The 13,517-nt window shown below is 32.3% G+C and overlaps 1 protein-coding gene across 2 annotated transcripts in view; it reads left to right on the top strand.

The window, feature by feature from the left end:
- Positions 1-13,517, top strand: part of LOC148620271 (GPI inositol-deacylase-like) — an 81,952-nt gene that overhangs the window by 19,422 nt on the left and 49,013 nt on the right. For both annotated transcript variants that reach the window (XM_088581025.1, XM_088581026.1), the window contains exons 10-13: positions 748-780; positions 9,167-9,219; positions 10,384-10,450; positions 12,493-12,657. In XM_088581025.1, coding sequence (XP_088437151.1) covers positions 748-780; positions 9,167-9,219; positions 10,384-10,450; positions 12,493-12,657 — 318 coding nt within the window. The remainder of the gene's footprint in view (positions 1-747; positions 781-9,166; positions 9,220-10,383; positions 10,451-12,492; positions 12,658-13,517) is intronic.

The raw sequence follows: 13,517 nt of genomic DNA, 5'->3' as shown, positions 1-13,517 counted from the left end.
AGCCACTTAGGATATGATAGTTAAAACACAGATGCACACAGTGTGTTAAAGGAAGTCTTACATATTCCCTTTGCGTGAGATGTATAATAAGGCATAATGAGGCATATTTGTGGCAAAAACTAGAATTGTGTCCACACTTGCTCCAAGTTAATAGGGTTTGACATGATGTGATCCTATCTTGCTGAGGACTGTGCAGCTTTTTATTTATTTATTTGGTCTGATTTCAAAAAAATGATTGCATTTTAAATTTTGTGCTATATTGTGTTCAAACCAGTTGTTGTGTCCGTAATGAACTGTATGTCCCTATACTTAAGTGTGTCAAAAACTAATACTGTGTCCACCCTTACCCAAAGTGTCTGACATGCTGCCCTTCATTACGATCTTTATTTTTTGTTATACTCAGTTTTGATGATCCCTTTCTTCTTATTACCTGGAAAATATTGTATGTGGAAATTAATTTGTCATATATTTCAGCCTCTGCGTGATCATGTTGATATGAAGATTTTTATTATGTTAAACAAATGAAATAAATTTGATTTTTGGTAAGAAGTAAGAAGGGAAATATATTCTATGTGCATTTGATGTCCATATTTCTATAGTTTTTATAACAAATTCTTGAACAAATGTCATCAAGGATGGAACATAAAAAAAAAGCTATCTACAATGAGGAAATAATTATCTACTAATCCAGTTATATTTATTTATTTTTTTAGTACTAATTAAAACAATTTATTATTTTTTTTGTAGGTTGCTAATCCTGAATTATCTATCAGCACTTCTGTAAGTAACCGTACATTAATGAGTAGGATATATAGTCTTCAGTGGACAATCATTTTTTTCAAATTTAAGAAAACTTGCATAAAATCACTTTGATAAAACTCTTGAGAGACATCATATCTTCATATCAAAATAGACTTGCCCTGTGGTGTGAGGGTTTCCTTGTCTTTCATTAAAGACCAATGGGTGGGCTTGGGCTGTTATTTTCATCCTGGTCCCTTTGACATATTTACCATGCATATTCTTGTTATATTTACAACCTGTAAAAATTCAGTGTGACCATTGCATTGTTGCATGAAGCCAGCTTGGCAGATGTGGAATCTGACATTGTACCTCCCAATGAATGGAACAATCCAATTTGATGATGATTAGTTACACATGAATGAAATAGATGTCTTACAATTGTTATATCACTGAACATTTAACAACTTGTTTTCTTGTCGAATCCCTTCAAGTCACAAACCATATTTTTGTTTGCAGTCTGACCAACAGTAACTTTCAAGTTCACCCCTAAGACGTCAATATCTCCCTTTTAATTTTTAAGAAGGTTGAAGCAAGGTAAAAAATGCAGCCAATACCCTTCTAAATAAGATAAATAAAAAAAATATTGACACAAGGGATGAATGGGACAATAATCATCAATAACAAGAACACCTGGTTCCAGAGCTGAAAACTCATTTTTGGAAACATGTTTGCAGCCTCATACATGTAAAAGTCCTTGTCTGATGCACCATCTACAAATTTGAAGTGATTAATACCATTTGTTGGTATTTTATAAAAAAAATAACACACATCTTACTCTGTGCTGACTGTGTCCCGTGTTTTTGTTTGCATTTTTAAGTTTGAAACCGCTTTCATCCTCGAACCCCCTTTCAAAATCTCTGGATCAGCCTTTGTATTTAGTTGGGGGCAGTAACTTATTGGTTTATTTACAGGCTTCATACAGTGATGTTTTGATATTTTTTCTGAGGCCAAACAAATTTTGGACCATACTCTAATGTTTTAAACTGTTTTCAGTAAGCTTGATAGGGTCGATGTAACAATAAAAATCTGTTTAATCTGATGTAACATACATGTGTTGGTTCAGAAAGTATTTTTTTTTATATGAAAATATTATGTGTCACATTTGTAAGTACTTAATATAATTGACTTTTTATTCAATACAGTATTATTTGTTGATGAATTCATTTAAATTGATCCTTTCACAAACGATTTTGTATTCAACTATATGTGAAAAAAATACATATTTTGATGACTGCTTCAAAATCCTTTTTGTCAAGGAAGTCTATTTATAGACTGAACTTGACTTAAAGATCGTCGGCAACCAAATTACATAACCAGGGTAGACATTTCAACATATAACTAATAAAATAACACTCCGGGTTGTTCTCCTTGCAAAGTTTGCATTAAGATATCACTCTGCCACCAATCATACTCAATATCAAATATGTGATGTTTACTTAACGTACGATATATGGGCGTATAACAATATTAAGGCTATTTAATATGTGTAGAACTGCAAGTTTTCAATGATTATATGATATTAACTATTTAAATTTTGATGAAGAGAGCTGGACTATTTTGTCAAATTGGCCTGAACATTTGAACTCGCAGGGAGGAAAGCTCAATAGAGATTTGCCTTTTTTTCTCTCGATCTGACCCTTTTAATGAAGATGCCAGGAGCTTCTAATGATGGATTTTCGTAGCTGCAATGTACACTTTTTGTGTAGTAAGTACAGATTACAGTGGTGGATCCAGGGGAGGGTGCATGGGGTTGACCCCCCTCCTTTTTATTGGAAAATTTCATGTGTGATTAATTTGATCCCAGGAATTCAACTTCTGTACATAAAATGCTAGCACTGTGTACATATATGTTAATTACTATATGTACATGTACATAAATGAAATAAAATGGTAAACACACATGTACATACATGTAGCAAACAATGAAGTATTTAAAATAGAAAATAAACAGAATTGTTAAATTATTATGATTTCAAAGCAGAGACATAAACAATGTCTCTGTTTCAACGGTAAGGATGAAATGAGGTCATGTAGCTTATTCATCACATTTAGTAGGTACCCGGTAATCTTGAACTATCAAAAAGGAGGGGTATCCAGTGAAATAAATAATGTCCTTGGGACACGAGTGGATACATGAGCCATGACATTACACATACACTTGTACATGTTCCTAAGATCCAAACTTCAACACCGACCGTAGATATTTATCGCATACCCTATATTATGCCCACAGACCTATTTCGCATACCTTATATCACACCCCTAGACCTGTATCACATATTGTACATCACACCCATGGACGTATCTCATACTGTATATCTAACCCCTAGACCTATATTGCATACCATATATCACACCCCAAGACCTATATTGCATTCTATATCACACCCCTAAATCTATATTGCATTCTATATCACTCCTAGACCTTTATTGTCTTCTGTATATCACACCCCTAGACCTGTCAGTATATTGCATGCTGTATATCACACCCCTAAACTCATTTTAAGTACCCTATATATCACACCCACTGACATATATTGCATACCTTATATCACATGCCTAGACCTATATCACATACTGTAAATCACACCCATGGACCTATATCACATTCTCTAAATCACACCAATAGACCTATATGGCATACCTTTTATCACACACCTAGACATATATTGCTTATCATATATCACACCTTGCACAGAACACAATTAAAGTACATTTTGTACAGATAAAATACAAGAAAGAATAAACATGACATGAAAATCTGTTTGATATGCAGTATCAACCCTCGACTTATATCACCCCTGGGCCAGTGGCCCTTGAGTTGATATAGGAGTCTCCTGTTGATACTGCATGTGATACAGATTTTGTCATGTACTATTCAGTATGGAGTTTAAAGAAATAGTAATACAATGTACATGTGTATTGTATCCATGTAAGTCATAACTGATTATCAATGTGGTTCTTTTTTAGTAGATTGTCAAGATATACCAGATACTTTTATTTAGAATGCAGATCAAAAAGTAAGAAACAGGATTTTCATGACACAAGAAAGACACAGTTATGTTAGAAATCCTGTGTCCATGAAAGTGCACTGAAAATGTGTTGGAATTATCAAGACTATATAAAGTAGACCTTTTCTAAGAGCTGATTTTCATGGACATTCTTACATGTACAATGTACTGAGTAAGTGTTAAAGGTATACCTTATTTATTCATATACTTTGCATGTACACAGTTATTTAAAATTTTCAAAACTGGTGATAGGAATACTGTTTTTATTGCTAGTGTAGAACAGTGTAGTCATATTTCTTAGCAAAATTTGTAGTTTACATTTGTATGTCTGTGAACAAGAAATTTACACTGATAACTACAAAAATACATTTGCATGTACTCTAACTATGGTTACTGGTATATACAGTACAGTATCAATTAGAGGGAAAGGCCACCTTCGTATTAAGTTCGGCTCTTATGATAAATCATACCCACATAAACAAAAATAAATAATCTTTAATGCAAAATATGCTTTTATAATATGCTCAAGGCTATGCAAAGTTCGAAATCTTTGAAATACATGTAAATAGCCATCTTGCAGAGCTCTCCTTTCTGAAGGAAGATCATAAGCAGACTTTATTGATTTTAACCGATAGCTTCCGATTGGCTCGTGACGTCACTAAGTTGGTTTGATATTGATACAAGTACTGCAAATGATATGTAAACAAAGAATATTCTGTAAATATTTCTACGATCCTGTTGATCTAGTCACCACAACATGTTGTCTTGTCAAGCTTACGATTGCAGGAATTACAAAAGAGAATATTCTAAAAGTTGTTGATCGGCAACATGAACATTCTTTGGAAGTAGATTTTCCTATGACATACTAGTCTTCTGGCAGTATGTCCCGTTGTTCATCAGTGTTGTCTGACATTTGCTTACATGTTGTGCCTCAATCTCTTCTTCTGTTTATTTTGGGTTGCAGTTGTAGGGGAAAGTGCCAAATTTGAGATTTCTTCGAACATCATAATCAATTACCTATTTACTTTCACTTTACAAACCGACTTCGTGACGTCACAACTCAACCGATCATGATGGTGCCCATAGACACAGGAAATTCAAATTGCCTAATTTTAAATCACGATTAATTAATTAAAATAAGGAATTAATTTTTGTTTCAATTTAATTTTCATGAACATTCAAAAGACTAGTTTCGATATTTATGACTTTCACAATAATGTGGTCTTCTCCTTTAAAGATTTCATACATGAAATTATATTTGTTATATAGTAATACATGTATCTAATTTGTTTTCTACTTTACAATGTGACATTAATTGCTCATAGATAAATCAACATTCATGGATTGATCCAGAAATTTTGAAATGGGGGTCCAAAACATCATTATAAATCAGTAGGTAGCTAAAATCATACATGGAAGAAGCCTTAAAGCAGTATCCTTAGCAAGCTTTCCATTTTCTGTATTTAGAAGGTTTTTGTCTGGTAAATGAAATGACTTAAATTTATTGTTTTAAACTCATCACTTCAAACCACTTTTTATGATCTATCTGGTTATTAGGGGATGTTGTTTTAACAACGACAGGTGAAAAGTAACCAGTTCTACACTTACTTACATGTTCGTTACCTGTTATTGATAGTTATTGAAACAAAGATGTGCTCATGAAATACACTGTACATTTTTGTAAAGTTTGTTATGTTATCTCAGATAAATTTGAATTATTTTAGAGAAAGAAATGTTTATTTTTTTCCTAATGAATACAACCTGATAGAGATATCAAAAGAATAAAATCTAAGAAATAAAATATATACAATACAACATATTTTAATGTAGGGCAAAAACTATGAATAATGACAGAAATATTGTTTGAAAATTTTCAGTCGTCCAGTATTAATCACTGTGGGAGAATTGACCAGGTGGTTTAAAAACCAGTAAAAACCTGGGACTGTTATAACCACCCAACCTTTATTTCTGCCTGAGTTGCACGAAATTATATGTAGATATAACAATATTTCCCAACAAGAGGAGGTTTCTCCATATCATATGGTTAAAATACATGTATATTTTCATGAATTTACATTGTAACATTTTGCATATATCAGACAGTGTTATGATTTTTTCCTTGATTTCTTTTCAGTGGTTAACACTTATAAGTTTCACTAGATGAAGTGAGAAGAAAGCAAAAGTAAAACAGACCATTTCTGTGCTGGGACACTATTTAAGCATGAAACAAAGTTCATAATTCTCAAGTGCTGGTACATGTATGTATAGCATGAAGCAGCTGTAAATGTACATGTCAACATCTCTTAATAAAAAAGCTATAAAAACATGAAGCCTGATTTCTTAGCACTTATATATTTGCAAAACATAAGCGTTACTTGTATTATAACCTTATACACATTTGTGAAACAATCATGCAGAAAAAAAGTGAAAGAAATGCAAATACATTAATGAAGGCAGACAGGTATAAAACACTCAGCAATTGTGATTCATCATAAAAAAGTGGTACTCATGGGGTATGGTTTCAAGAGTAACTTTTTTTGTTTTGGAGAGAAAAAAAATGGATTTATACTCAAAGTGCATCATATTCCCTGTATTCAACACATCTCTATGCCATTTACTTTCCAACTTAATTGGAATTTTTTTTTGCTCATTTCTTCCTTGAGATTAGGCCTTTGTTCAACTTCCTCAAGTCTGCAGGATTCATTTCTTCTACATGCATCTCCAAACCGAAATTTCAAGGTGTGGATCCATTCTTACTTTGAATATTCATCGAATATTGATAGTCAGTGATTCTCAGTGGAATTCATATTTTGTAAGAATTGGTGATTCAAGTGTTGGGAAATTTGAGGACATCAACGTACGTGTACAGCCAGGGATACCAAAAGCAATAATACAAAAGAACAAAAGAAGATCCAAAAATATATATTGATAAACGGACTGTGTACATATACACTGCGTTAAAACAAATGGTTATTCTTTAAATGACTAAATTTTGATCGGTTTATTTTTTTGATTACTTTAATGTCTTCCTTAACTCAGTGCACCAGCACGTTGACTTATATTGTTTCTCATCCTATGTCTGTTGATTTTTGGGTTTTTAATCTTTAGGATCAAAATACCTTATGTCGCTGGTCTATCACTGGAACTTCCCAACTATTTCTCAACACTACGCAAAAATTTAGTCCAATTGTAATTCCTTTTATATCATTAAATACTTTTTTTAATAACCAGTAAATATGTTTATTGCAATTATTCAGCTCAGTGATATTCTACTATTTCTGAAAATAGGATTGAGATCTAGTCTTCATATCAACTGAAGATTTGAGGGACTCCTCTTTGGCCTTAAAAAATATTTAGTATTACATTTGCATTTAGGAAATTTAGTTCTGGCAGTAATGTGTCAAGAAGCATAAAATTTGTTATGCATGTTCCATTCAACACTCTTATCTGATAAATTCTTCATCCTTTCATTAATAGTTTATCATTAATAAATAGAAAGTGAAGAGCAGTGATTTTGACGAAGTAAAATTGGCAGAAAAATTCAAACTGATAAAAGTGTTAAGTTTTTGGAAATCTTATGTTGATTAAGGAAGTTATTTTCTTAAGCTGAAATTGCTTATATTTGAGTATTGTAAATAATATGTTACTATAGTTGTTCATGCAGATTAACTGTTGGACAGTTTTAAAATATTTAGGAAGAAGGTGAGATCGAACAAAATTTGTATTTGTGTGTGAACTTGGACTTCAAGTATGGATTGACATTTAGTTTATACATATAAATGTAAAAAACAGTTCTTGATGTTAAATATGAAAAATGCAAATGTGTGATCACAATTATATTTTACATCATGTAATCTTTGAAACTTTGTTCATGCTACAATTTTCACAAGAATCAAAAACCTCCAGTGCTGACAGCACTTTGATTTAAACGGATATATATGGTCAGCACTGTGAATATATATATAAGTTTATTTCTCTACCCTGAAATACATTCTGTCGTTTGTTTACAGATATGTGTAGATTATAATTGGGTCATTCATTCATCCACAGACCTTATGGTGTGTTTAAACTGAGCTTGATGACCAGGTTGATGTAGCACACAACCTGAATTCGTTCAGGTTCTTCGTTGTGCTTTTTTGTGACATGTTACTAATCATCTTCAAATTGGATTGTTCCATTCATTGTCAGGTACATGTTAGATTCCATGTCTGGGCAGCTCACTTCATGCAGCAATGCAATGGTCACACTGAATTTTTACAGGTAGTCTAGAAACCTTATATCATTGGAAACTGCCAAATATTTTAGAATCAGCTAAGAAGAAATAAGGTCTGAGGAAGAAAATAACAGGAAATGAGAAGAATGGATAAATATTAAATGTTGTTGTATAATGCCAGGGTATGCAAATACCAAATAAGCTATTTTTTTACCGAAACATAGATTCTCAAGGGGTTTTGACATTGAGAAATATGTTAATTTTTGTGATTTTATGGTGGGGTAGTGGTACATTTTTTTCATTTTCCTTCAAAACCCTACAAGTTACCACAACTTTCTTGGTACCATTGTAAAGCTAACATGTCATCAATAATAAAAAATACATGTTGATACCTCTTTATGTCAATTTACTTCATTTTGTAGAAAGAAGAAGTTAGAAGAATAAAAAACGTAAAAAATTGATTTTTGTCTCAACGAGGAATAAAAAGTAGCCAAAAAATACAAAAATGCTTCAGTTTATTATTTGGAATCAAAGATGTATAAATATGAGGTATAAAGCTGAACATCATAATTTGGTTGATGATTCAGAGTGTGGGGGGTGCACGGCAGGGTCATTTCAGCCCACATACTAATATATTGATTATTTTTTTCATCTTTTTGTCAAGCATTTTAAAAATGTATAACACTTTTCTCTGAGTAATTATTGTAACTGATATTCTTACACGAAATCCAAGTATTGGTTGGAATTTAGTGTCTTACCAGTACATATGTACTACTTTTTTGTCTGACTCAGGTCAAAGTCCATTAGAGGTATTGGGCCATCTCTTGTATGACCTTTTCCTGTTAAATTACTCAGTTTTGATGAACTTAATAGGAATATTTGGCATTATATACATGAAGGAAGATAATAATAGGAGAGAATTAGACTTCAGTTTTATATGTTACTATCCTATGAGCACAATTCCATCTGAACTGCAAAATATTTAACCTCATATTCTGATGCGCATAGAAACTTGGATTATTACGATCAGTATTTTCCCTCTTTCACCGTAGAAGATACGATCAGTTGAAATGGTGGTGGACTGAAATAATCACTGATAGTAATTTAACCTGTCCCATATTGACTGCTCTTTTATTTTCAGACTATGTCAGTGCCATTTTCCTGGGTATCAACAGATCATCTTTGTGCTGTTTGGTAAGTTTTTTTTTTCTGTTCAATAATATTTAGCTGATTTGAGATGATTAAAACAGTGCTTTTTCAGAAAAAAAAAAAAAACAAAGAAGAGGCTGTTTTAAAATCATTTTTGTAAAAAATTGTGCTTAATCTCATCCATCTATAGTTTTTTTTAATCATCCCTCACTTTTAAGAAGTTGTGAAGAGATATGAGACAAGTGAAATGGTTCTTAAGAAGTATAACTATAAGTCTACCTCTTATTATCCTGCTTGGTCTGATTAAACCTTGGTCCAAATTTGTACATGTTTCATGACATCATGATATTGTGGAAGTTGGAGTCAACTCATGTACTAGAGACTTCTTTAATGTCATATGCAGTAAATTTTTTGGGCCCATAGTGTATGAAATTCTTAAATTTCATTTTTAACTTGTTTGGATATTTCAGGCATTTAGCTTCGTTTACTGTCTCCCTTCAATCCTATTTTCTGCTCATATTACCCTCAAGAACATTGTGGAACCTACATCCTTCAATGTTTTTGACCAGACTACGCACTTATTATACCCACTGCAAACAAAAAGGGGGTATATAGTAATCACCCTGTCTGTCAGCCCTCCCTCCCTCTGTCCTGTTTTCTTGTATGCACAACTCTTCCTAAACTGCTAAATGGATTTTGATGAAATTTTGTAGTAAGATTGGGCATCATTTGAAGATGTGCATGAAAGAATATAATTGTTTGGCACTTAAAAGGGAGGGAACTTAAAGGTTTTATATATTTAAACCTCTTATGCACAACTTCAAATTGCTCAAAAGATTTTGATTTTGAAATTTTCTTGGAAAGTTGGGCATTATATTTAGATATACATGAATAATTAAAGTTATGGTACTTTAGTAGTACTCATAAAGGAGATAATTTACTTAAAGTTTTTACAAACCTTGTAAGCACAATTACCCCTAAACTGCTCAAGGAATTTTGAAGAAACATAATAGGAAGTTCAGGCATCATAGGTAGGTGTACATGAAGAGTTACTGTCAAAAGATTTCAAGGGGAGATAATTGAGCATACCAGTTATATATTCAGCTGCAATTGAAGTGGGGTTATTCTATTTGTGAGCAAGCTCACAGTATGTCTAGTTTAGTATTAACTAGTATTTAGGGAAGGAAATGGAAATTATGTTTTTTGTAGGTGTAAGCAAATGGTGATGTTGACTAAGAGAGCTATGTTTGACATCATTGACAAGTTTACTTATCAGGTAATTATTGACCGAAAGATCTATTTTGACATTACAAGTTTTAAAGATATTTGATTTACTGTAAACCAAGAAATTTTCACGTGATATGAACTTTTGCAGTTTTCGTGAGCCTGTGAAAATCGTGAAAGATTATATACGCGAACAAGTGGGTGTCTTGTGTACAATTTTTCCATCAAATTTTTAACTTCCGGTTGATCGAATACAGTTATCTTTCTTTGATTTTAATTTTCGTCCTAATACCTGAAAAAAACGTAGGTATATAAAATATTCATTTTTAATTCACAATTAGATAATGTTTTGTAGCATTAAAATAATTCACCCATAAATATCGATAGGCAGTTGACAAGACAAAGTACATAACGTTCACTATGCAATAAATGGTGGTTTCCTGTCATATAGGAGGGAAGACATGACAAGACAAAGTTAACTCATTTTTACATGTATTTGTATTTTATTTAACAAGATAATCGTAGATCCGGGAATATTAATTTTCAGTGATGTCAATATTGCGAAAATTAGTATCTGCAAATCAGTTCATTTACTAGAATTCACGAAAGTCTACTAAGGCAAATATTAGTTGGTTTACAGTACTCTTTTTGCAATACATTACAAATTGTGTCCGAGCTTATATCCATCTTTCTACCTATCTATGTGCAGTCTACCACAACCTGGGAAGCACTGTGATGCCAGTATTTCTCTACTCATTTAGATAAAATTCATGACAAAGTGTTTACTATCTTGAAACTATAGACATGTTCCAAAGCTATGCCTAGGTCACACATTCACTGATCACCTCACAAGATTAGTTACGGATACAATCCGGCATCATATATGGTGGTCTGTATTAGTCAGTACCTATACATAAAGAAGCTGTAGTCATTCTTGATCAATTATAGTAGTACTTGTATACATGTATCCTTGACAAGCTTAAAATTTTACTATGGATCAAAATACCATAGTATATCTTTACTAAACCATACTTGAACGTACTGATCTGTTTTAGTCTGTGCCAAAACCATGTGATGCAGTGCCAATCTGAAAGTTCCTGCTCATCAAGGATTTCTACATACCACTCTGTAGCAATTCTAACTTTTCCGTATCGGACTGTACAATGTACTAGGCCCTACTTGTACTGTAGCACACTGTGTATATAGGAGTACATACGTCACGATACATATCCTTCCATATTAAACAGAGTTATTTCTGTATTAGCTGTGTTAATCCTGTACCAAACCGAGTAGTACGGCAACAATCCGTTTGTTGCCAATTAGCCAATAATTTAAATTATCTTTTGTGGACACTTGAAAACCTATAGATAAACCGTTTTGCATCCGTAATGGATCTGTGTCAGATTACGGAAAGTAACTTTCCCGGGATCATCCGTTGAATTTTATCCGTAGTGGAGCCGGTGTGGTGTTCTGTGAATGTGTGACCTAGGCATTAAGGATGGCAAGCTTACATCATTAGAGTCATTTACTATGAAAATTGAGATTTCTTAGAAATTTGTTTTGGAAGTGTTCTCTTACAAGTCTTCATTTCCTAATTGGTTTGTATAAAATTTATATCCAAACAACAGACAAAAAATTGGGGACATGACTGTTTTATTTCATTTGGTAATTTATAAAGAGGTGACTGAATCCAGGGTAATGAAACATTTCACTTTTTCAAAAACAGCTGAGTACTGATGTACTTAACTTTATTGAAAATAGAACAAAACAGTAATGATTTAAAACAAAAAAAACAAAAACAACAAAAACTGCAAAAAATAAGACTTAAATTTGGCTAATGAGAAAATGCACATTAATTTTTTTTTTTTTTTTTTTTTCATAAATCCAAAGGTATAATAGAAAACGTTATTTCATATTTTTTTTTAATACATGTTGGTAATATGTATTATTTGATACTTTTTTTGAGTTTTTATGATATTTTGCCATTACATTTAATGTCAAGAGTAATGTATAGATAAGTATTGAACAGATTGCAGATATTCTTAACATCATTTGTGTTTTCTTTGTTACTCTTTGTACACTTTAACTTAACAGGTCACTTTAGATACCAAGAAAAAAATGGATGTGTTCAGACATTATTTCCTCAATCATCCTGGTACACAAGTTATCCCAGAATTTTGGAGGAGTGACATTGTATTAGATGAAGAAATACTGTGGATCATTAAAACGGAAAAGACTTGGGAGTTTGCTAAAAAAATGGTTTGTTCTTATTTTTTGTTAGTGTTGTAATATTAAAACCATTAACATGATCATGATTTACACAATACACAATTGCTTTGTATTTGATACCAAAATCAGTGACAAAGTTAACACTCTGCTAAGAGTAATTTATCAGTAATACAATATTTTTTTTTCAGGTTGTATGTATAACTGAATGAGATTGATAGTAGTTTCTATGTTCCCCTGAGTGACAAGTTAAAATATAAAATTTAGTTAAGAAGGTTATGAGTGCACTCGGTTAGCCAATAAAATCAACGTTATCCTTAGATGAGTGATGCAAGGGTATACAAACTTTCTCCAACCCTCTTACCTACTGTAGTCTGTTGTCTTCTGGGGACACTTCATTTCTCTGTGCTTACTTTAGTTGTGGTTGACCAATTGTTCCATGATTTTAATATGATTTCACTTACCACTGAAGGAAGGTCCCTATTTAATTTGGACTTTTTGGCCCCTACTGCATTAGAAAAGGGGCTGATTGGCAGATTTTATGTATTTTGTACTGTTTTCAAATTATAGGGGGGTCAAAGTTGGACCATGCCAAAAAAATTCAACTTTTTTATTTTTGGTCCTTTTTCGAAAATTTTATGGGATTCCTCATAAAAATCCTGGCCTATGTTTTCAAATAGATTTCAGGTATCCCTTTTTGTCATCATCATTAACAATTATACAAAACTCTTTCTCCTCTGAAACTACTTAACAAATTAGAACCAAACTTGGTATAAATGTTCCTTGGGGTATCCTGCATAGAACAGATGTGGGGATTTTTGATTCGTCGAAAAAACATGGCCACCCCTTACTAAAAATAGAACATGGGGATCAGACAGTAATTTTTTAGCTCA

This window comes from Perna viridis, chromosome 4 (genome assembly GCF_037379345.1).
Source record: "Perna viridis isolate PV_CMFRI_1.1 ecotype Kerala chromosome 4, ASM3737934v1, whole genome shotgun sequence".
Lineage (NCBI taxonomy): Eukaryota > Metazoa > Mollusca > Bivalvia > Mytilida > Mytilidae > Perna > Perna viridis.
This window is presented reverse-complemented; position numbering and strand designations above follow the sequence as displayed.